This window comes from Aquila chrysaetos, chromosome 3 (genome assembly GCF_900496995.4).
Source record: "Aquila chrysaetos chrysaetos chromosome 3, bAquChr1.4, whole genome shotgun sequence".
In the NCBI taxonomy this organism is placed as follows: domain Eukaryota; kingdom Metazoa; phylum Chordata; class Aves; order Accipitriformes; family Accipitridae; genus Aquila; species Aquila chrysaetos.
Genome location: NC_044006.1, coordinates 11,263,467 through 11,287,433, shown reverse-complemented (window position 1 = coordinate 11,287,433; position 23,967 = coordinate 11,263,467). Strand labels below are relative to the sequence as shown.

Sequence of the window (23,967 nt, the reverse complement as noted above, 5' to 3'; positions counted from 1 at the left end):
AGAGCCAGAAGTGGTGCAGCCTGGGCTGCCTGACTGCACTGTCAGCTCGGGCAGGGGAGCGTTTGCTGAAAGACTTTCTGATCATTTAGTGCTCGGTCGGAGTTTCAGGAGGTCTGGCACGCCCCTATGTTCAACGGAAATGAAGGGCTCGGAGCATCCCTGTGCTCAGCAACTTTGCAAGTCAGGATGTGGCTGGATTAAGCCAATGCCCTTGGTCTTTCAGCGCAATCGGCGACAGCAGCTGAGCTGGCTCTTTCACTTGTAGGGGGAACCTGATGCCTCTCGCCTGTCCTCTGAGGGTAGCTGGCCAACAGGTCCCTAAATCATCTGCCTAAATATAGTTCTGGAACAGATATTTTCTGACGAGGGAGACCTAAGATTAGCCCGCATTTGAGTGCTGGAGGTCTTGCGTGGTGCACAGTCCCTCTGCACACCACCTTTCAGCTTTCTCTGTGTGTGTCAGCATGAGCCAAAAAAAATGTTCAGTGGCACTGAGGAGAGCTGGAAATGGGGCTTAAAAGACCCAACTGTGTGGTCAGCCAAGCCCAGGAGCTACCTGCTGTTTTGTCCCCGAGCACGGGGAAACGGGAGCAGGCTCTTGGCCGCTGTCCAGGCACAGAGCTGCAATAGTATCCATGCAGCTCCGGGAGCCGAGCTGGTTTGCAGCTGCCAAAGCAGCAGATGCAGCTGCTACCTGGCTGCCAAATCCTCGTTTCCTGTGGGGGCTGGAGCTATGGACATCTCTGTGTGGCCCCGTGGCCATCGCTTCTCGGAGGCCCACATTCTCTCGCTGTCTGGCAGTCGCTTCTCTGTTTATTTATGGCCTTGTTTTCTCTGATAAATCTCAATACTTGTAACATTCAGTTCTTCCCTAGGCTCTCAGGGTGATGCTTGTCCTTGTGTCACCAGTGGAGAGTGTTTCTCAGGCCAGCTCTGCCTTGTCCCTGTGCTGGCCGCCGATCCCAGCCGGGCTGTGGCTGCCTCCCACAGCGCTGGTGGGATCGGCTCTGCCTGGGCTGGGTGAAACACCAGCGATGTCCTCATAGCTCTGTGCTGCAGAGGGAAGATGCCTCTTCCCACCAGCACCTCTTCTGCTGGCATCTGGGCCATTCTGCCAAGTCCCAAGCCAGCCTTGCGCTTGACGTCTGGGGTACTAACGTGGAGGGGAGCAGCGCTTCCACGGGTGGACGAAACACCCGTGGGAAAAGTGCTGCCTGGCAGCAAACCTGGGAAAGTAAGGGCAGACCTTCAGCATTTTCTGTGCCCAACTGCACCTGCTTCCACCTGGGTGCTGCAAACCTGTGGGGTTTCACAGGCCCAAATGGAAGGGACTCTCTTGTAACACAACTCTGTATCTCCTTCTTCGGGGAAGCTGGTGTAACCACCCTGCAGCTCAACTAGCTACAAGGCAAAACAGAGGGAGAAGAAACATCCAGGCAGAAAAAAACACCTTCAGTACTTGAAGGCTGTGTTATTTATTCCAACAGTTTATATAGTTTTATCAAACCATCTTTAACACAAAACATGTCTCCTAAAAGAGAGAATGGTGTGAGGTCCTACCAGAGATCATCTCAGCTAACAGCTTGCAAAGTTAAACCTGAATTTCAACAGTCAAACCAGCAAAATGTTTCTCCCCTCCCCTTAACAATATCTTAAAATGCTAAAACCCCAAAAAAAGATGCCTGTGGCTGGTGCTGCTGGGTCTGTAGGTGGAGCTCATCCACACAGAGCTGTGCTTTGGTCCTTTCCTGATGCTAAGCGGCAGCAGCACAGGTGAGTGGTGCTTGACATGAAGGCAGTGGGACTGGCCGGGTCCCTTCCCCACTGCCCACCCTGATGAGGGGCCGCATGGACAGTCCAGAGGCCAGGTCAGGTCTAAGATGCAGATGAGGGTGAGGCTTAGAAAAACCAATAATCTAAATTTCTAATCTATGGAAACAGAATAAATAATAGTCTAAATTGGCAAAGGAGGAAGGTACCTTGGACAGGAAAGTCTGATGTGTCTATTATTACTGAAATCGTTTTTTCCCCTAGGGGAAAATTGCAGCTAAGGCATCTTGAGAATGGCTCATATCACTACAACCACGGCAGTGTTGCTTTAAATCGTTAGGGATGGGAGCAGAAGTCTTTTGGAGGTGCCAGTCCTTGCACAGCATCTTGTGGCTCTCTAAACAAAAATGGTTGCAGCAGAGGCATTTGACAGACAACTTGCTGTTCCAGGTTGGCTTTTGTCCGCAGATTCAATAGCAAATTCTTGTTTAATGCTCACAGCAAGGCCCTCCTCCTGCCCACCCCACCCCCTGTACACTGTCATGGGGAGGGGCTGTTTTCTTGCCCCTTTGGTCTTGCTCCAGGGTCATTCTCAGAAGAAGTAGCGTCTCTTTGGCTTTCTGCAGAAGGGAGGATTGGGAAGAAAGCACGGTTACACTCTGCTGAGGACACAAGTGATCAGTAATTGCTATAGCTGATTTTATTCAGATTGCCACCTGAAGACCTATCGCTACCCTCCTGCGGCCAGATATTTGGCTTAAGAGTATTGGGTTCTCCCTTAATGTTCCTAGAGTACAAAGGCTTCTCAACACATCTGGTGATGCTGGGAGGGAGCCTCAGGGCAGGGATGTGCTCTCCTTGCCTAATCTGTAATGGCAACTTGCAAGTGCTCCAGGAATGTCTGCCCGACAGCCTGGCAGCTACCCGAGTTGTTCTCTGTTAGAAGAGCTCTAATTTGTGTTTATTATGTATGGGTGGATGGACACATGCTAGTATGGACATGTTGAAAGAAGTACAGCTAGGGTAATGTGTTTAAAGTGTTTTTATAGTTACAGATTGTAGGCTGGAGGAGTAAAAGAGCAAGGGCAAAACCTGGGGGTTTACCCTCTGCAGCAGTGCTGTATGTTTTGTTGCTTATTAGTGAAATCAGAGTGGCTGGTTTGCCAGAACAGAAGATTCATGCTTCTTGTAGTCAGCTGGCCAGCATATATTGAACAGGGTGATACTGCTGCTGTGTTTGGGCTAGAGGGGAAGACCTGGGGATGGCTGGTGATGTTTAAAATTATTTCTGCTGTTATTTAAAATACTGTGGAACTATTTGAAGGGTGATTTTTTAAAAAAACCCACAAAACCAACCAACAAAGAAAACGCAAACCACAACCTGCCCCACACTTGATTTTTATAAAGCCTAAGGTATACCTGATGTGTAATTTGCCCTGGGAAGGCTCTTGGTCAGTCCATGTCTTGTTTAAGCACCAGTGCCTCTACAAACCAGCTGAGCAAAGGGCCTTGGCTGGAGCGTGCAGCACTCGTGTGCCAGGAACCCCGGGACCATCCTGTTCACTGCCAGAGCCCCTCGGACTAAGGAGTCTCCCACGAGCTGAGTACCCACCGAGCATGAAGGCACTGACTGCAGGAGGAATGGGATAGCCCTCCTGAGCATCTGCGTGATGCTCCCAGCGACAGCACTGGTCAGCTGCACTGGCATTTCGTGCCTTGCCCTTCCAGCCTGGGTGCCGGGAGCGGGGCTTACTGGTGTCTGTGGCAGCTCACCTGCTCCTTCAACGGCGAGGTCACCTAGGTCCTCGGTCAGCTTGCGCATGCTGATGGTGGTCGCGTCCCGTTGGATGTCGTGGACAGCGTTCCTCCGACCAGCCCGATCGCAGGAAATAAAGTCAGTATACGTGCTGGACTCTACCTCCATTGCATCTCTATATGTCTGCAAAATGCTGTGGAGAAAACACAGCTGTGAGGCCAAGGATGCTCTGCAAGCCTTGAGTCGTGGCTCCCTCCAGGTTGGGTTACTCCGAGGGGTTAAATTACAGCATGAAAAAATAGTCCCTGTAACTCTGCTCCAGTTCCTCTAACAGCAGCTACTGAAATCTCAGATATCAACCCCATCACGTGGGGCAGCGTGTGGGGTGACCACTGTGCTGGGTCACCCACTGTGTCGGGTGACCTACCATGCCGGGTGAGGGCCGGTAGGCAGGGAGGATCCATCCCAGCTGCCTTACTGGCCCTTGTTCTGCCTTCCTATTGCAAAGCAAGGCAGACAAGGCATTTGCCTCTCCTTTTGAGTTTCTGGCCTTCCCCCTTAGGAGCTGCAAGGTCATTTGCAGCAGCTTTTTCCTACAGAAAAAGCCCTCCTTCCTCCTCAAAATGCCACGGGAACTTTGAACGGAGGCCAAATTTGGCTCGCCGCATGGGGGGATGGGGTGCTGATCCAACCTGAATTTGTAATGGGAAATGATCAGGGCCCTGATGGCTACGGGCTGGAAAGCTTGAGGAGCAGGGGAGTATTTCATAGGTACAGGGCTTTGGATCAATACTGGCCTCCACTGGTTGTCGGATGTCACTGAGAAAGTGTTGGGCTGGACTGCTTTCAGATAAGCACTTTAACGTGTGAAATTCAGCGCTTCGGTGAGATGTTTGGATCCCTTCACTCCAGGCTTGTGTCTGTGCCAAGCACAGAGCACAAAGAAAGGCTCTGAGCGGCCAATCGTCACACGCGAGCTCTGCTGTGAGCCAGCTCTTAGTTCAGCATGATGAGTCCTCAAGTTGTTAGTTTTTCATTTTAGCTGATGGTTTAACTTGCCAGCATTTGTATAGCACACAGAGTCCAGGGACCTCAGCAGCTCGGGGTACATATCGCTGGCGTCCTGGCTCCCAGGCACAGAGCTAGTGAGCACATGCTGTCTCTGCACTGGAAACCTGGTGCTCTTGGTTCCTGCTCCTGCTTACTCAGTTTGGCACTTAGTTTGGTTTTCTGCGTGGAAGTTAGAGATTAATTGTTGTCTCATCTGTGATTCTGCTTGCTGTAAAAACTGCCTTTAGCCCTGCTGATGTTGTCAGTACTTGAAGGAGGCCCCGATTCGAAACACTCATGTAATGAAAAAAAATTGAACTTCTTGTCATTCACTTGCTTTTTTGTCTTGGGGTTAATGTCCCACTGAGAAATTTGCTTAGCCGCCTGTACAAATCCTGCTTAATATTGACCTTCCTAGCAGGGAAATCTGCTGGCAGACCACCAGCCTGGGCAGGAATCGCACTCCTCACTCTGTAATCCCCAGTGCCATGGCAGTAGAAAGAAGACGTTGGGGAAGATGCAATAGCCAGGATAAAAGAGGTTAAATTCTCCCCGTTCCTGAGACTGAGCAGGGTGCAGTAACCTCAAACCTGCATAACCCCAGTTTCGGCAGCCCCAGGGACTCCTCTCTCGGTGCTGATGCCAGCTCAGGGAGCGTTGGCACCGGCTCGCTGGCGAGATGTGGGGCTTGGCCCACCCACACCTCCCAGGAGAACCTGCTGCTCCAAATCCAGAAAATCCTTGCAAACAACTGCCTCCTCACAGGGCTTGGCATCCATCTAGCCCCTGTTAAACAAGCCCCAGGAAAAGCTGCATCCTTTGCCCCAGGAAGAGATCCCAGCTGGGTTTTTTTCCTCATCTTCCCTCCTTCCTTTCCAGGCATGCCCTTCCCGGGATGAGGCGCCTGCTCTGGATGCAGCAGGCTGGGTGATCTTAGCGAGCAAAGCGCCTTTTCCCTGGGACAGCACAAGCATCCTTCATTCCCAGACAAGTCCTCCTCACAGCTCATCGGAGCCCAGAGGCTGCTGACCTTCTGCAGCTGCTGGAGAGATGCCATAAGGACTTGGGAAGCTTCCCTAACAGCGGTCCATACAAGCCTGGGTTCATCTTCACATCAGTGAGGCCAGTCCAGAGCTGATATGCTCAGGAATCCTGCCCCTGTATCGGGAGCTGGACCACTTGGTTTGCAGGATGGACTCCACAAACTGGGGAGCAGGAGCCGGCCAGCCCCCAGGACGCAGCATTTTCGCGGTGTCCCTTGATGTAGCTGCCAAAGGTAGATGTGCTCAGCTGCGGCAGCGCTGTGCCAAGTGACTAAACGCCCCATCACATGGGAAAAGGCTGGGATCTTGATTTAGAACAGGTGAAGGAACCAAGTGTGCAGAAGCAGGTCCTGCTCGGGCCACGTTTGGGTCCCGGCTCAGCGGCCGGGAGATGGCGTCTGTGATTTATTTATTTTCCATGGCTGGGAGGGTTCCTGCCTTCGGCTCTCCACGCCAAAAGCTGGAGAGGGGTGGATTTCTGAGCAAAGCTTTCAAATTTGTGCAGTTCCTTCAGGATTTTCAAGGTGGGTGGCTCTCAAAAGCCTTGCAGGCAGATCCTTCCCCGCTGGCAGAGACACTCCAGCCTCTGCCTCCGGGAAGCTGTTGGACCGAGGAGGTGATGGGAGCGGTCGCCTCAATTTTTGATAGAAAAACCTGATTTTTCAAAGACCATTTCCACATTTCCAGGCAGGTGCAAAACAGTTCAGTGGGTGTTTAGTCAGTGGAAACATCTTTTGGTATCTGCCAGGGACAAGAAAGGAACCACCTTCCCTCTTGCCCACGTAGTTCAACCTGAAACTGCGTCACCGTGGACAGTCATTTAGCGGTGGCAGGGGAGGGCTCCCCATCTTCAGTTTTTCATGCTCCCGTGGGCTGGCAGGAGGCAATGATGTGCCAGCTCTTGCCAGACATTGCAGGAATAAGTCCGCAGCACACAAATACACTGCGCAAGGATTTCCAGGGCGCTTCAATGAGATGATTCAACTTGTCCCCAGAGGGTCGTTTTCTGCCTCCCTTCTCTCCTTGCTGCTGACAGTAACAGAAACGGCCCCTGCACCCTCGACGCAGCGTGCCAGCCCACGGGGACGGGGCAGGGGATGCATGGCGTGGTGACAAAGGCCATTGGCAGAGGGCTGGGACCTGCTGCCCATTGCTCAAAAGCTTTTCTGTGCTGCTTGGAGGGAGGTTGCGTCCCCTCCACCGTGGGGACACGGTGCTGCCTGTCTCAGGGAAGCTGGCCACAAGTGAGGAAGCCCCTTGCAAGCTACCACAGATACCAGATGTGACCCCAGAGCTGCCTCTGCTCCTGTGCCCCCCTGAAATAACCTGGCTCTGCCAAACCTGCTGTTTGGCCTGGACTTATTTTTCCATAGTGTCTTGTGAGGACTAAAAAATGTGGAGTTGTAATAGTCTTGGCTTTGCTGGCATGGACTCAGCTTCCGGAGCGGTTTTGCTGTTGGACTGCAGCTGGGCTCGCCGGCATTTTCCAGGGAAGTCACCCAGCAGCTGACGGAGCAGCTGGCTCTGCTCTGGGGGGCTGCAGCTAAACCAGCCCTACTCATACCGGGGCTGAATTGTCCCCATTTAGAAGGTGGATGCAAAGAAATTAAAGGGTTAAATGTTTCTTCTGCCTTTTGGTAGAAGAAACCGAGGCATTTCTTTTGGGTCAGCTCAATGCCCCTCCTGGGCCCCCTGACAAGCCAGCATTTAATTCCCATTTCCCCCCCTTGCCCGCTTCTCCACAACACATATCCCAGGGACTACAAGCAAAGAGCGACTGCAAATAATATAGGAGTAGCAGACAAATGACCTGGAAATGCCACAGGCAGGTTAAGCTCAACACAGGGCCATGCGCCTGCAGAGCAAACACAAGCCCTGCGACCTGAGCCAGTGGCTAGGGTCTAACTCCAAGGGATCGGATGGATGTTACAGTCACACCCAGACCCGGACTCCAGTTTCAAGGAAACCCTTTGCACGATATTGCATCTGTCCCTTGTCTAGGTTAAACTGTAAGCTTTTTATGGCTAGGAAGGACTATTTTTGGACTCTGCACCGATGCTGGCTATCAGCAGGCTGTGCTGAATTCAGCCACCTTCCCCTCCACTGCCTGCTTTGCTCTTCCTTTCTGCTCTGCCTCTCTTACCTCTCGCCTTCCTCAGTATTTTCCTCTCCACCTAGCCCGCCTTTGCAGTGAGCGCAAAGGGCCTCTAGGTCAGAGAAAGTCCTGTTCGTCTCTGCATGGCATCCATGGCACTTTTGGGCATAAGGCAGCTTAGTCCCCTGCTTAGCCATCCTTGCCCCTTAGGGCAGCCAGCACAGTACACCTGGGCTGCTGTAAGGAAGGAGGTTCAAAGGTTAAACACAGCAATGGTTTTCCCTGCTTAACTAAGCCTGAATCATTGCCTGCTCCCACCCAGCTTTCCTTTAGAGTCCTCCCTGTTCCTCGGGGGTGAGTGGGGGCAGCTGCCCTGCCCACTGTGCTGTCCCCTGGGACACCCAAGGAGGGAGCCTTGCACCTTGGCCGCCTCTGCGGCCGCAGCAGGCAGCCCCCGAGGGCAGGGACTGGGACGCCGAGGTCCTGGGACTCACGTCCTGGGGTGCTGCTGCCCGGCCATGGTCCCGCACCAGCCTGTTGCCAGTGGCAGTTGGGACCAACAGCCGCGGGTTCTGGTTGGCGATGGCTCCCTGGTCCCACAGCCCGGCCGGGGACATGCTCTCCCCCCTGCTTGGTGTCACACCAGAGGATCTAACGCGCTCTTTTGGCCCCCAAACTTCTGGAGTCATAAAGCCACAAAGCCAAGCTAAACCTTGCTGTGTTTCTGGGGTGAAATTTCAAAGTTCTGCTGGGGAATAGGGATATGACCCCTCCTTCTGCTCACGCATCGCATCCCACTTCTCTCCCCTTCATTGCCAACCTGCAGGGACGAAGGCATGGAGTCATACGGTTGTCTTCGAGCTCTCCACATTGTGCAGTGCCCCTTGCCCTTTCATTCCAGGGTACAGTAACTATTATTAGAACTCTCCTGTTGGGGCTGGATCCATAACAACAGCAAAACATACTCAACAGCCCTGCTGGGCTTTTAAAATATTTACAGTATAAGAGGGTTTACTGCAGAGGGGGGCCTGGTAGAGCACAGAGACAGGAGCCCCGGGATTTCTGTGCTCCCTGTGGGTCTGCTGTGAGGTTTCCTGCTGGGAGAGTCACATCCAGCGAGGAGGAAAAAAAATCCCATAGGGCTGGAGCCAGCACTTGAGGTCAGGGGGTTTCCACCAACTGTCTGACAACTTCCAGCTGGAATTTCAGCAAATTTTCCACTGGCTCTTGTCAGGGAACATGCGTGAGGGGTTGCACATCAAAGAAGGAGGGCTCTGTAGCGGTGTTATCAGGGTTAGAGAGTATTTTTAGCACTTGTGCTCGTGCCTTAAAGACCTCGCTACAGCTCATGACCCTCATGCACTAGAGCTTTAGATCCGTGGCCAGAAGCCGAGCTGAAGATGCAGATGTCCTGTTGGGAGCCCAGCCTGGTAGCAGCTACATAGGCAACAAGCATTGGTAAGGCTGGTGACAGAGTCTGCCCCAGGCACAGAGCTCCCCAGCTTTCCTGCCGGGTCTGTGTTCTCCAAAACGTCGTGGTGATGGGTCTTCTTGGCCAGAATTGATGTGCTCCAAACGGCTGAGCCCTGAGTTTCCCAGCTGGGTAAGAAAACAGGCAGGACCTGGGCAGCAGCCTGATCTCCTACCAGGGCACGTGTGTCTGTCTTATGTGCTGAGCAGCTTCTTTCCAGGCGAGAATAGCACGGAAAAGCCTCATCACACTTCAGTGGTGAAGAGATGTCAAGGTTGGGCATGGCACTTCAGTATTTTCGGAAGGCTTTTGCTGTGGGATTCCTCATAATGACTCTGCATCCCCTGGCTCTTACGCTAAATACAATGAATTCAGCCAGCGCAGACATCACAGCTTCTCCAGGCCCTGCAGTGGTTTTGCAGGAACAGAGCTTCTAGGCTTCTCTAGGACTAGTGGAAAATTATAATTCATATAGGAGGAGAGCAGATACAGCAGGGGGACTGAGGCTCGCTGTCCATAAACAGATCCCTTCTTTTGCTTTGGCCTGGTTTTACGGTATAAAGATCACTCAATGCCTGTAGAACTGGTAACTAATTGCTTAGGCCCCGGGTTAAGATTAGGCTTAGGCTGACTCCTCTACAACTTCACAAACCTTGCATTTAGCTCTACCAAGCGCCCCAAACTCCCCTCCCTCCTGGCCTTCAGCAGGTCCCCAGGGACCCCCACACCATAGTGTCTCTGCTGTCCCAAGGTACCTCCTGCTGCCCCACACCCTCCCGGCCACTGCCTGGCTCCCAGCTGACGTAAGAGATGCTCTAGACGGATTTCAAAATCACGGCTGACCCTTGGCATCGGGGTAGGGTGAGTCCGTATGCGTGCTGCTGTGGTCCCCAGGGGAGAGGGGAAGGCATGGGGAGGAGTGGGAGAGGCGGGAGGGGATTGCTCAGCCCCGCCAGCATCTCGTTAGTGTCAGGACATGTGGGCAACTGTCCATCCGTCCGTCTGTCTGCCAGGAGGGCAGCCCGGTGCCCAGCTCTGGCTGTGCAGCACTGCCAGCCTGCATCCCTGTGCCAGGAGCGGGTGGCACCCCTCTGCCAGTCCCTATGGGGCATGGGTGCTGAGCGTCTGCTCCAAAAATCCTCTGCCACAGGAGGGATCACGGTTTGCCTTGGCAACCGGGGTTTGATAGAGCTCTCTGCTCCTCCCTCCCCTCAGCACCGAGCCTCCGCTGCAGCTTAAGGTCTTCTACATCTTCTCACTAAGTTGATTAATGGAAATAATTGGTCTCTTCATGCATCTGGAGACAGTTGCCGTGACAGCAGTTGTATTTTTGTTTTGTTCCCAGGTCAAGCTTGTTTTTCACATCCCACAGCTTCGAGGTGCTAATAAATCAGGGCACTCCAGTTCCGCCCCCACCTCCGAAAGATGCATATCCCTCTGAGGTATGGGGTGGCAGAGCGGGATGAGGCACACTTAGCCCCGGCAGTCCTTAGGACATGGCAGTCTTGCACCTTTCTCCCCCCCATTTTTCAACCCCTCAAGCCAGGCTCGCACCAGGCAGACACAGCTCTCTGCCTTCTGCACAGCAGGCAGCAGTGAGCCAGACCTCTCGTTCACCCAGCATGGCCACAAGCACCCGTCGCCTTGTGAGCCAGCACCCACCGGTCTCTCTGTCCCCTGCAGAGACCCTTTCAAAGCTGTAAGGAGTATGAGGCTACGAGTCCCTTCTCCATTATTTTTATTTTCTCCCAACTTGTTATTTAGCTGCCTTTATATGTCAACATATTTTTACGTGAACAAAACCAGCAACTGTGTGGAAGATCTGCTAATGCCTGAACTTGCAAAGCAGACAAACCACAGACCAGTCACTTAAAACCCTTCAGCTGCAAAAGCCCCACAGGTGCTATTGCAGGCACGTTCCAGGAAGACTCACGTATTGTCCCTGCTTGTGATGTGCAGACACCCCATCACGCCTGGGCCATGGGGTGGATTCCTTTGCAATGGGGATCCCCTTCAGACTTGCTTTCCCTGTCTTCCCCCAGATCATTCAGGGAGAAAAGTCCCTGGTGGATTTCACCTCAAAGGCTGGAAACTCCCCAGTGGTCCCACAGCTCTTCTGATAGCACCAAGGCACTGACCTCTGAGTGAACATCACCTACTCTCAAACCCCGCTTGAATTCCTGGCCCAGGGATGCTCACCCCCAGCACAACCTGCCCAACACCTTGCAGGCTTCCCTGGGCAAGGAGAAGTCAAATAAGTGCAGAGGAGATGCAGCTGGGGCTATTTTCTAACACAGCTGCCCTTGTCACGTATAAAGGGAAGGTGAAGCCACAGCAGGTCTTGATGGGATAGCTCTGTTTCTAGGTGGAGGAAGGCCTTTTTACAAGGACAGAGGTAAGCAAGGATGGGTCTTTATTTTTATGCCTAGCAGGAAAAAAGAGCAATTTTGTCCAGCTTTTTTTCTGTGATCTGAGGAGTTGAGCTCTGCTGCTATGTGAAAGCAGTGCTTGTGTGGCTGGGAAGGAGAGCTTAGCTTGGAAGAGGTGTTGTGCAGGCTGTAACTATGCATTTTTGGCTGCTGCTAGTTGAGGAGGCTCTGCTTAGCGCAGGGTGCGTGAAGCCGGGAGCCACCTGCCTTGCCTCTTCCTTGTTCAGGCTTGCACAATCCCATAGGAACTGACATCCAGCATCCAAAGAGTCCTTCTGAGTTGCTGTGGTGTAAAGGGCTGAGCGAGGAGCTGTGAAACCTCCTGAGGTGTGAGAGCCCTGGCAGCTCCCAGCGGTGCCTAAAAATAACCAGGGCAACTCTTACGAGTGTCAGTATGGAATGAGGCTGATTAGCAAAACCAGGCTTAGCTCTGCTCCCTGGAGCTGGCTGCCCGGTCTGTCCACCCCACTGTGCAGAAGAAAGCCGCGGGCAGGACTCCCGGCCCGGGACAGGGGCAGTGCCTGCCTGGGAAGATGGGGGCAGGGGGAAGATCTGTCTTTGGGAGATGTGAGGAGGACTGGGTGGCTGGGATGGTGCTATTGGTGCTTTACATACAATAGAAAAAGAAAGTGTAGGAGTTAAAAACAAGCTGGTAGTGAGAGGTGGCTGAGCTAAGCCCTTTCGGGTGGCTCCACGGCTTCTGTTACCCACTGAAATCAACAGTTCCTTTGGCTGTGCTACCCTGCTGGGATCCCTGCCTGGGCAGAGAAAACTCTGCTGGTCCACACACCCCCTCCTCTGAGTATTTCTGTGAGGGATGGAGAATTTTGTACATCCGTGTCAGGTGATAGCAGCTTCTGATCCTTTCTGCAGGCAGGGTAAATCTGTCTGCATAAGACGCCAGGGGTATGACATCTAGACATGAGTTGAAGTGGTGCTTGAGACATGCCGGTGACATTACACCGGGGATGCTCAGCAATCATTGCACATTATAGTCTCAGAAAAGGCAAAGCTTCTAATGAAATGAATTGCCAACTATTTTATGATCCACTGAAATGCAGCCTGGGTGTAGAAGGACACAGGGTGTCTCTAGCATTTGTGGGAAAGATGCTGGATACAAGAGATTAACTGCTCTGAGAGACCTGCAGGAGGAATGCCTACATGCACCACAGAGTCCTGAGATCCTGTATTGCCAGATCTGCAAACAATGTGACTGTGGCAGCTCTGTGTAAGGGAAAGCTCAGCGCAGGATCAAGAGAAAGCAGTAAGATGATCTGAAGACTGAGGAGATGCTCTGAGCACAGGAGCCATGGGACTGAAACCACAGAAAGGATTATCTGAGCTGGTGGATCTGCCACTTACGCAAGTTCCACAAAAGGTTAAGCTTTGGGGCTTCCCTGGATCTTGCTGGGCTGACGCTATGTGCAGAGCAAAACTCACTTATGTGGTTATGTACAGGCACACAATATTCCCATGCAAATTGTGTGGGCAGCCTGCGAGCAGGATTTGCACACAATGTCCCCATCACTGGCAGGGGAGAGGCCGTGCAGCATGGCTTGCACTAGGGGCTGCCCTTAGAGTCAGCATTGGAACATGCCTTGGTACAAGTACGTGGCTGAGAAGTATGGAAAATACAGCAGGAAAGTCATTACAGCAGAATTGTTGATTTTTTTTTTTTTTTTTTTTCCTCCCCTCTTAGGGGCTTTCTAGTGTCTAGTAATTCGGAATACAGAGGGGGGTCAAATGACTCTATGAAACAGGAAGGAAAAAAAACCATTCCTGTTTATGTAGTATCTCTCTGTGAATAAAAATTCTATTAGTCCATAGTGTGAGTCCCTACCTGATTTAGTTGACTTTCCTTCTGGACATGACTTCAAACAAGCTTCATACGCAGCAGGGCAGCAGCTTCTGGGGAAGGAAAAGAAAATAAACATAAGAAAACATTATCTGTGCTTTTGTTGGGAAGCATAAAGCTCAGCTGCTTTTTCCACCATCTGCGACTAGGACAGCAGAGGGGACGTGGGGTCTGGCAGGGCTCTGCCCAGCAGGCTCAGGCAAAGCCTGGCTTAGTGAGCAGAGAGACACCAAGCGAAGGGCTGCGGGATGGTGGTGTTCGTATGGCACCTTCTTGGGAGGGTTTTTGCTGATAGAGATTTGGCCTTTTGTGCCCAAGAGCAAGGGAAGTCCAGCCATGGGCCTGGCTTCACAGAGAAGTTCTCTTTGGTTTTGCTTCTCCTTTTGTTAACTTCATGTGGGTATGCTGGGGAGAACAGAAGCAACTCATGTCTCCTGACCTGCACCACAGGGGTACCCAGCGGCTGCCTTGAGAGTATAAATGAATATTGGTTTGCAGCTCCACTGCCCTTTAAAGAAGTGAAACTTCCTTATCAGCTTCTCTGAGGCAAAAGGGGAAGTTTGATCTGGTACTTTTAGTTGCCTTGCTTGGTCCATCTCCTGCTCCTTGGGTTTCTTTGCTGTTTGTGCGCAGCTGTGCCTTCTCCTGCTGTCCCCGAGCCTCACTCAAAGACATTTCCTCTGTGGCCTTAACATCTGTGGGTGCATCGCAATCTCCTGACCTGCAGAGCCCAGCCAACAAGACACTTGCTTATTTTAGCAGCTGTTTCAGCTTTCAGACTTCTTGGAACATCATGGACTGTTTTTTTCACTTTGTCCCAGGGACAAATATTAGCAGAACAAAAAGCAAGAGATGAATGATTTAACCGTGTAAGCAAGTAGCTCAACCAGCTATTCATCTGTCTGGCCCATCTGGGTTGAATACCACTCTGACTGGAACTATTCCCCATCATTTTCCAAGTTGGGACAGACCTACAGCCTTTCTCTTTATTTTTTTGACCCACTTTTAAAACTCCCTAGTTGTTGGAGCTGACTACTTGCTGGCTTTGGCCCTGCTTCAAGGACAGGGCACTTGCTGCTTCTGTGTGTCAGTTTGCCCATCTGTTAAATGGAGCTATTAATACTCGCTCCCCTTGCTAGATGCTTCAAATATTTGTAAAGCACTTTCAGATCTGCAGATGACAGGCTGACAGAAGTGGAAAATACTAATTATGATCATGACAGTAGCCAAACAAAGACCCAGAGATTTAACAATACACTTTTGTTAGTGTTTACCCCATTTACAGTGACATGCTTACCGGAAACACTGGACCGGAAAAGAAACGGTATTCCCACAACTCTGGGAAAATGGATCGCCCTTTTGGGGCAGCAAGCAGGCAAACAAAAGCAGGAAGGAAGAAAGCCAGCTTTGGAAATCCACGAGTCTTTATTTTCCTCCTTTGCCTTCCTGCCTTGCTCGTGTGTTACGCAGCCCAAACAGTTAAACTTCCAGCACTTCAGATGTGTTGCAAAATATCTCAAAATACATGGCCCTCTGCCAAGAGAGGCTTAAAGCAAATTGGAGCAATGATGCTCTGAAGTAGAAGTTATCACTGAGCAGCCCTGTTCCTAATGGGATGTGGGGGGAAACCCCCCATTTTCTCTCTCAGAAAAATCCTGATTTTGGAGACAAACTCTTTAGCAACCAGTATTGGCTTTCCAACCCTGCAGCCCTGGCGCTGGCTAGATGTTTCTCCCCACAGCCCTCACTTGGGGATCTGGAGTCTGCAAATCTGAAGCTGGGCCTGGTGCTCCATCCCCAAAGGCTCATCCTCCACTGGCTCATCCAGTTCTGCTGCTCCCGGGGCGATGGGCAGAGCTCTGAAGACCCCTCTCTGCCAAGGTCAGGCAATATCCCGCATGGGGAGTTTGGGGATTTAAGGGTGGTGAGGTGGATTAGTCCATGCAGTGTGACTAAGGATGGGCCAAAGCAACTTGTTAAAGAGCACTTTGCATTTCCTAATCTAGTCCTATAACCCACCAAGGTACCACAGATTACTTTGGGACCCCTGTGGAAATGTTCGTTGGACAGCTAAACATCCAGACCCCATCAGGAACAAATTACAAGGGCATCAGCATGATGCACATATTTGGGGTTCAGATTCCCTCCATGTTTATCAGCTGTCACCCAAAAGGAACAAATATATGAAACAAACTCGGTGCTCTCAGCGTTGCTTCAAAATGAATATATGTTCCAAACAAACCCAGAATGCTTTTTAGCACACTTCAGCATTATTCTACACAACAGCTGTTATGGTGCTGCTTTTGATCCGGAGAGGAAATCCTTTCTGGTTTCAAGCAAGGTGATGGCAGCAGAGAAAAGGTGGTTCTCGTGTCTCTTGACTCCTGGATAAACAACAGGCTGTATGCATCGCTGATCAGAACAGGAGCCTGGTCCTCCCAGAGCAGACTGAGAGACTCTCTCATTTAGTGTCCTGTCCCCAGCAGCAGCTGGCATCCTTCGCCTCAGAGGTGCAAGTAAACTTGTAATTGTAGTGGAATGTTTTTCATCGCTTACTAATTACGCTGAACTAGGAGGTTTTATAATCCTTAAAATGCAATATCCTCTTAATCATACCCAGGATTGTTTTGTTACCAAGATAACTACCTGATATCCATTAGAATGCCTTCTGAGCTCTTTGTTCCAGTGATATCTCATGGCAATGAGCAGAACACATCAATTACACTTTGTGGAAACAGTAATTCCGGTAAAGTTGATGACACGCCAGTGGGGACGTTTGCTTATTACATCACTGCAAATATCAACAAAAGTTGGCATTTCGGCGCTCATTGGGATGTTCCTGGGGCAGCAGCTTGCGACCAGCAATGTGCCTGCATGAAAGACGGCGTGGAGGAGCCGCGCAAAGAGCACTGAGCCTCTCCAGGGCTGTGCTGGGAAGGAAGTATTTTGGAACTCGCTGTGCAAACCAGAAACGGGTGGTGTAAACTACATATCCTTGTCGGCTTGAAGGGAGTGAGAGTTTGAAACAAGGGAGTAGGTGGTTCATAGTCCAACTGCTGTTCTTCCTGCTTGCGCTACAGGTGCCAGCTGAGTCCTGGAGCAATGTTTTGATGTCTCTTAACTGCTGTTGTGAGGAGCTGGGGTCAAAGTCCATGCAACAGCTGAACCTTCCCTTCTCACTGGCTGGTGCTGGCAAGCATTGGGAGCAGCTCCCATTATGACTTGGCTTTTTCTAGTCACAGGCCAGAGACAACTAGGAGCATGGGGATTTTTCCCCTCTCATCGTCTCTAAAATGGGAACTGTGATTGAAAATTTTTCTGAATCAGTCTATATATACAGCTTTGGTGACACTAAGGAAACCCATAAGAGTGTGGAGAAACAATTGGAATGTGAAAATGGGAGAGACCAGAACAGGGTGGCATAGAAAGGCAAACAAAAAGCTGGGTTGAAGCTTCTTGCTGTTCTTATGGACTTGTAGATTCATCCATGATTCTGCTTACAGACCTCTATGAGCCCAGGAAAATCATCTGCTTTTTGTGTAGCCCATGTAAAATAGGAATAACACTAGTGTTTGGTTGCCCAGACAGGCTGGAGGGATTAATGCACAGCAGTATGCTGCAGGAACTGGCTCTGAAATGTGAGAGATCAGGAAACGTTAGCAACCTGGAAAACGTTTTCCATAGTTATTTTGGGGTAGGGTTGTGTGCCTCTGGATATTCCTCTGAGTGGGCTCAAAAGTAGATTTAATTTTCTTTGGAATACGAGGATAAAGGAAAAGAGCAAAAATCCTCATTCTAGCTCACCATGTGCCCGTATACCTCCTCAGAATCGGCTACTGAGTACAGAAATACCAGGTGGTTGGAAGATGGGTAGCTATGAACATTCTTGGGTTTTCATCTCTCTGTGACAAAGCTGCCTACATTGGGAGCATATGTACTATATTTCATAGTCTCCAGTTCTTTGAGGCATCTGATTCTGCACTCTCTGGAAAGTGTCCCTGAAAATGATGGCATGGGGGATTTGTACATCCATGTGGAACTCTGTCTGAAGGACTTAATGCCTTGTTCTGTGCTTGAGGTATATTAAGCGCTACTGGTACATCCATGTTTGTAAATGGCCGTTTAACCTACATCTGCACTATATCCAGCCATTGAGGATCTCTTCATGCATCCTTCTTTCCCAAACACCATCCCTCACGAGAGCAGAAACGTGACAATTTCTCAGTTGGGTGGCCGTGCGTTAGCATGGTGGCCCTTTCCAGGCAAGAGTCTCAAAAGCCAAGGTCTGCCCCACAGCTACACAAGCCAGGCATGCCAACCTCGCTGCAAGCAAACAGCCCAGAGCCTGAGGGGCTGCAAACATCTGAGGGTCTCTGTCACACCACGAGTGTCCTCTCACCCTTGCACTGCCACAGCATCCCCGCTGTGGCTGCCTCTTGCTCATTTGATCCCAGCGTGTCCTCCTCCTAATTTGTGCCACCAGCCCAGCCACCCAGGGCATTGCTTCTGGGTTCACAGCTATGCTTGGCTTTTGTTCTGTGGACCCATTTACCCCTTTCAAGCAAGGGAAACATTTCCCAAACACCCCTTTGGGGCCAAGGCATTGCATGCATTTGAAAGCTCACCACCGTGGCTTGCTACCAGCTGCTTAGGGGAATCCAGAGAGAGGAGAGAAAGACACACAGCTCTGAGGTGGAGGAATTTGCAAAGCCTCCTGAGAATACCACCACACAGCAGTTCTTTTTTTATCCCAAGTCTTTGCCTTTTAAAACATTTGCTTGGAAAGCTGGATGCCAGCAAGTCTCTGAGCCCATTTCCACCACTGTGCTCTGCAAAGCCCTTGCTCGTGGTTTGAAGGGGAGCCTTGGGCAGCCTGGCAGCTCCCAACAGCCCTAAGGACAGATTTCACACCACGGCCCTGCACAGACAGCACGCCAGGCGCCTGTCCTGCGGGCTGACATCCATTCCTGTGCAAGCACGCAGCCACCCCGATGCCGTAAGGGATTCCTTCCGGCAAGTCGCTCGGAATAAATGGACACATGTCAGAAATGAGGCCAGAAATCCCCACGGGGGTCACTGATCCACGGTCCTTTGTGATTTCTAAGCAAGTCTGCTCTCCCTGCTACCCCTTCGCAGCAAGTACTGAACCGCATTATTTTCCAAGTGAAACAGCAGCCACCTCCCTGCAATCAGCCTACAAACGGCTTCTCCCAACAGCAGAAAAACTGGGATGCGGCTTAGTTTTTCAGCCCACGGTTCGTGGGCAGCAAAAATCTCGCTGTTCGCAGTCGGTTAGGTAAAAGTTAACTGTCTCTCTAAACAAATCATCCCTTCGTAGCGTGGCTCTGGCTCCCGTGCCGGAGAGCAGCCCCTCGCTGCGCTTCCAGACAGGTCTCCTGGCCACCGACCATCCCGCCCCATCGCCTGCCCCACATGCCCACAGCAGCGTGCACAGCCCTACTTACGGCCACCCCAGCTCCCGCTGCTTCTCGAATGCCAAGTTCCGCGGTCCCGCCACCGAGGAAGAAATCGAGGCTGGATTTCACCCTCCTGGCGTCTCTGCCCAAGGCGGCGAGCAGCCAAGCTGGCCGGGGGAGTCGCAGCCAGTTTCAGACTTGCAGTTTCCTTGTACTGGGAGCTGCTAAATGAAGTTGCACTTCTGGGGCCGAGGGGCGTGTTCTCCCCTCCCGAGTCAGTCCCTGCCTGCTGTAATCCAATGCTCATCCCGATGATGTCAAGCAGCCACCACCGCTCTCGGCTCCTACCTTACAGTCGGCAGGAGGGATCCGTTTCCTTTTCGCAGCAATCTTTGTTTAGCTTCGCCTTGTAACCCCATCTCCCGGCAGCTGCATGTGCCCAAACATCCTTCCTTCGATGCTCGGTGCTGCGGCTTTTGCTGCAGGGCGCGTCCTCCTGCCCTCCCGCCCGCCGTTGCCCCAGGTTTCTCCGGCACATCGCTCGGATGCACGTCCCAGCTGCATCCCGCCATTCGTCCTCTCCATCAGGGCCTGGCCAAGGGCACCATCTCACCCCGTGCAACATGAGCTATTTTACCAGGTGTAGCACCAGGGAAGTGCCTCCCAAGAAAAAAATAGCTTTGTGTCTTTTGGGGGTGCCTTTTGCTCTGCTGACTCCCACAGGGTAAAATCTAAGCGTACTTCAGCTCATCTGCCCCTGGGTGCCAGCCTTATTTGGGGGTAAAATGCAGAGCTGGTGACAGCACCTGGATTTAAGGCGAGGAAGGTGCTTAGGGCAAGGTGATACCGCATATCAAGCACGTACCTTTGTGTCCACCCTGCTGCGAAGCACAGCCTGGGAGCTCTCAGCGTGCTCGGGGCCGCTCCAGGAGAAGAGGAAGTTTTGGCTGTTCTTGGCACCACAGGGTCCCAGGAACACCCCTCTGGGTGGTATTGCCTCTCTGTGTCACGTCAGCCTTACAGACACCACTGGGTGGCTGAAGCCAAACGAACAAGCTGGTTGCAGTGCCAGGTCCCCAGTCATCCTCCTGGCCCATGCTCCTGCCCAGCCCTACCAGCGTGGTGGGAAGGTGTGTGAGCACACAAGGGTGTACGTACTGCTGCCTGCTCCTGCCTGAACACCCAGACTGGAACAGGGCTCGTTAGTGCTACTTGCTTTGCTGAGAGAGTGAAAGACTCACTCCATCCCTGCTGTAAGGGCACTCCAGTCCTCAGTCTTGTAAGGGGGAGAAGAAGTGGCACGACTCAACTGGAGAGCATAAAGGGTGTTTGCCAAGGACCAGATCCAGTCCCCCACTGGAGCTAGACGAGCTTTTATTTCAGGCTGCGTGCAAAGTGAGCAGCGCGAGCCAGGAGGACTTGGCTCTCCCAACCTGCCGTCTCGCTGAGCACCAGACAGACGTAGAAGCGGCGTCTCTGCCATCCTGCAGCTCTCCCGTGACAGATGGGCCCCAGAGATGTTCAGTGCTGGTGAGGAGCACCAGCCTCTCCCCTTGCCCCAGCACCAACTGCGCAGCCGGACCTGCTGCACCTCCACTGGCCTCACCACCTTCAGCCAGAATCTGTTCATGCACGCCTGAAAACATGCTATTTGCCGTGATAGATACCCACACCCCTGCCATCGCACGCAGGAAGAGATAAAAACACCAACAAAAGCAGCAGGCAGCGCAGGAAACACCCTGATGACAATACCGAGGCATGGAGGAAGGGGAACGGACCTCAATAGAGCAAAACATACCCATGCTCAGTGCATCCCAAAACTGAACTTGTGTAGCTCTGCCTCCTGATTCAATGTGGTTTTATTTCAAAACCAGCCCCAGGAAGCCAGTTTGATTTCCTGAGACATATCACTTGGCAGAAAGTCATCTATCTCCGGTGTTTTTGAGTCATGTGTTACTACTTACCCGAAAGTAACGGTAAGGGATTCACTACAACGCCCTGCCTGTCTTCATGAGATACAGTGGAGGGAGAGGGCTCTGCCACGCTGTGCTGAGGGACCAGTACAGTCTTGGGAGATTGCTATGCTGGCCCGGCCAAGGCTGCAATTTTCTCTTTACTCCAGATTGCATTTGAAAGCAATCCAGAAGGCTACAGCTTTACGCTAACACTTGGACTGTGAGGTTTGAAGGCCAAATCTGGTAAGGATGCAAATGCTACACCAGCAACCCAGGCATTTTCTTGGCAGCCTGTGGCCAGCACCATTACAATGCAGGCAATATATAGCAATGGCAACAACAAAGCACTTTGGAAAGCCAGGAGCACAGTATATGTACTTTTCAAATAAGATATGTCTTGTCTTACTCAAAGCTCCCAGTCCTGTGTGTCTGGTCCTGGGAACAAGCCCCCTAAAGCATCCGTCAAAGAGTCCGTCCTTTTCTGCACACGCTTACGTGGCCCTACAGTGACCTCCTCATACAATACTATCCCCTATGGTCAAGTATTTTCCATCAAAACTCTTTTTAAGTAGAAAAATGCAGTTTGGAATTTTCTACAGAACATATCTTTTTTTTTTTTTTTTTTTTTTTTTTTTTACAAGGGAAAAAAAAATAAATCCGGAGATGCCGAAAAGTTTGCCTGAAATCTTAACACATTAGGATAAAAATGCATGGCTTTCAATGTATTCAGTCTTCTTATTTTTAAATGAAACTTGTTATCTTTCTCTGGAAATCCACCCAAACTTCTAGCTAATTCTCAGGTTCACCATCTCTTGTCCTATTGCTTTGTACACCATAAGATGTTTGCCCGGAGGTGTGGGCTATGAGTAAATGCAGTTCCTATCTTGCCATAATGAGAAGTTATAGCTGCCTGGCATGGCACGCTCCTCATGATGGATGGTATTACATACAGCCTCGAGCTGACTGACTCAGCTGCAGCCACGATCAGCCTCTAATGGCTTCTACTTTACTAATACGCTTGTCTTTGGTGAGTTTTTTGCTGCCTGTTGCATCCATCTGCTTTATACTGTGCTATCCTGTGTGGTTTAGGACCGGTGGTAATGACATTGCCGCTCTGGACAACAGGAGGTTTGGCTCTGCTCTGTCGGCTGCTGCTGCTGTTGACCATGCAGCTTGTCTGCAGAGAATTGCGGTGATTTTTTTTTTAGCTCTGCATCACAGAGTGGGATGCAGAAAGCAACACCCCAGGGAAAGGATGCTCCTATGATGCCCTGCACCCCATGCTGCAGGTGCCACCTTCACTGCTCTGGTGCAGCACAGGACAAGAGAGCACAGCTCAGGGAAGAGCAAGAAGCTGTCCCATGGGTTGACTGTCAACCTTTAGCTGGAGGAGGGACAAAGCCAGAGCAATTTCAGAGGGCAAGTGTCAAAATGAGGTGAGAGTATCCTCGAGGGTGCTAATGTAAAGAAACCCACCCCCAGGGCAGCGCTGTGCTGCTGAATTGTGCACTGCCTGCACCAGCAAGAAAAAAACACCAGCACAAAGGACCCTCTGGGAAGCTCTGAAGCCCAAGGAGACAAGCTGTCACTTCAGAAGGATCTGACCTGCCTCTGACCTGACTGTTTTTGCAGCCTGAGCCTCGCTTCCCTCAGAAGTTCGTGCTGACGGGGTTAGAGCAGCGCTGCGATAGCCCACTGATGTAGCGTGAAGCCTCCTCATGTAAGAGCAGCTTCCCACCACATTTCCCAGGCATTGAGCTCTCCGTGTCACTTGATGTCATCAAGATTGCAAGGAAATGCGGAATGGCACAAGATACGCATGGAAAAAAATGTGACAACCTGATTTTTTGCCAGACTTCCTCCCCAAAAATAAATACTTAAAATGAACTTTTGATCAAAAAGCCCACAGAACATATTTCAATGGTCTGCTGGGCTCCCTACCGAAAGTGTGGATGTCTTAAGCCATCAAATAACAGCTTGCACTCAGGGATTCATGAGAAGAAGAGAAACCGACAGGTAAAAGCAGTTTTAGTGACAAGCCATTTTTTTGCTGTCAAAGGAAGGACACAGTTTGCTGTTGATTAGGGAAGAGAGAGCAGGTGTCGGGACGTCTGAATGAATGAATTACTTGGCGTTCAGACCCGTTTTGTTTTTCTAGAAGTTGTTTATCCGGAAAGGTTCATCAACAAGTGAAACACAAAATAAGCTTGTAATGAGGCTAAACTCATTAGCAAACCCCCTCCAAGGTCACATCTATTAGCGGGCAGGGTGGAAGAGCCGAGCGTGGCACTGGGGAGTCCCTCTCGGTGCTGGGACCCCGGGGATGTGCATCGTGGCCGCTGGCACGGTAGCTCAGTGTGGGGCTGACATGCTAGCAGGGCAGAGCACGATCAAAAAACTGTTTACTTTGAGCTGGAGCTATTTTTAGCTCCAGTAATCTGTGCAGAGATGATAAAGCTTTTCATTGCAAAGTGAGTGGCTGTGTTTTCCTTCTGGGCAATTTCACTCCACAAGCTCGTCCCTTCCCCCTTCCCGGCCACTACTCCCCAGGGACCTTATCTCCTCTGGCTGCTGAGCTGAACACCTCCAAAAGGTTTGTCCTGGCTAGATGGGCTGGAGTCTCAGTCCAAACTTACTTTTTTTCCTTTTTCCCCAGGGGATGTATTCAGTTTGGAAAAGAAATGAACTTTTTTTTAATAGTCTCCAAAGTCCGGTTCAAAGCCTTTGCTGAAAGCCCATCATGGACATGCACCCTCTAATCCTTCATTTCTGCAAAATTCCTTCTGTCCAAAGGCTCTTGCAAAATAAGTCGCTTGACGGTTACCTCTTTGCAGCTGACACAAATACAAGCAGGTCTCAAACTCAGATCTCATGGCAAGCCAGAGTCGTCAGTCAGTGACCGCACCGCCCTATGCCACGTTCTACCCAAAGGGTCCCAAAGCCCATTACAACCTCCCTTACACACTCTATATAAGAAGCACTTTACCTGCTGCTGATAGGAGAAAGCGCGGCAGCTGGCTAGCGGCACAAAGACTACAAAACAAGCATAAATCCTGCTTGGTAAGGGATTTGTTTGTCTAAAGGAATCCAGAAGCTTCTTCAGTGTAAACCCACAAAGGTCACGCA

General features: G+C 51.2%; 1 protein-coding gene across 4 annotated transcripts; it reads right to left on the bottom strand.

The window, feature by feature from the left end:
• Positions 1-1,456: 1,456 nt before the first annotated feature.
• On the bottom strand, positions 1,457-19,770 carry PKIG (cAMP-dependent protein kinase inhibitor gamma). 4 transcript variants are annotated; one of them, XM_030010378.2, is made up of 4 exons: positions 19,752-19,770; positions 13,455-13,522; positions 3,544-3,719; positions 1,457-2,390 (listed from the first exon to the last, which is right to left on the bottom strand). In XM_030010378.2, exons 3-4 carry the CDS (start codon positions 3,692-3,694, stop codon positions 2,311-2,313), a joined length of 231 nt encoding a protein of 76 aa, XP_029866238.1. In that variant the 5' UTR covers positions 3,695-3,719; positions 13,455-13,522; positions 19,752-19,770; the 3' UTR covers positions 1,457-2,310. The 4 variants fall into 4 exon arrangements, with proteins under 4 accessions (XP_029866238.1, XP_029866237.1, XP_029866236.1 ...); XM_030010377.2 differs by lacking the exon at positions 19,752-19,770 and adding an exon at positions 19,235-19,385; XM_030010376.2 differs by lacking the exon at positions 19,752-19,770 and adding an exon at positions 18,935-19,158.
• Positions 19,771-23,967: the final 4,197 nt, after the last annotated feature.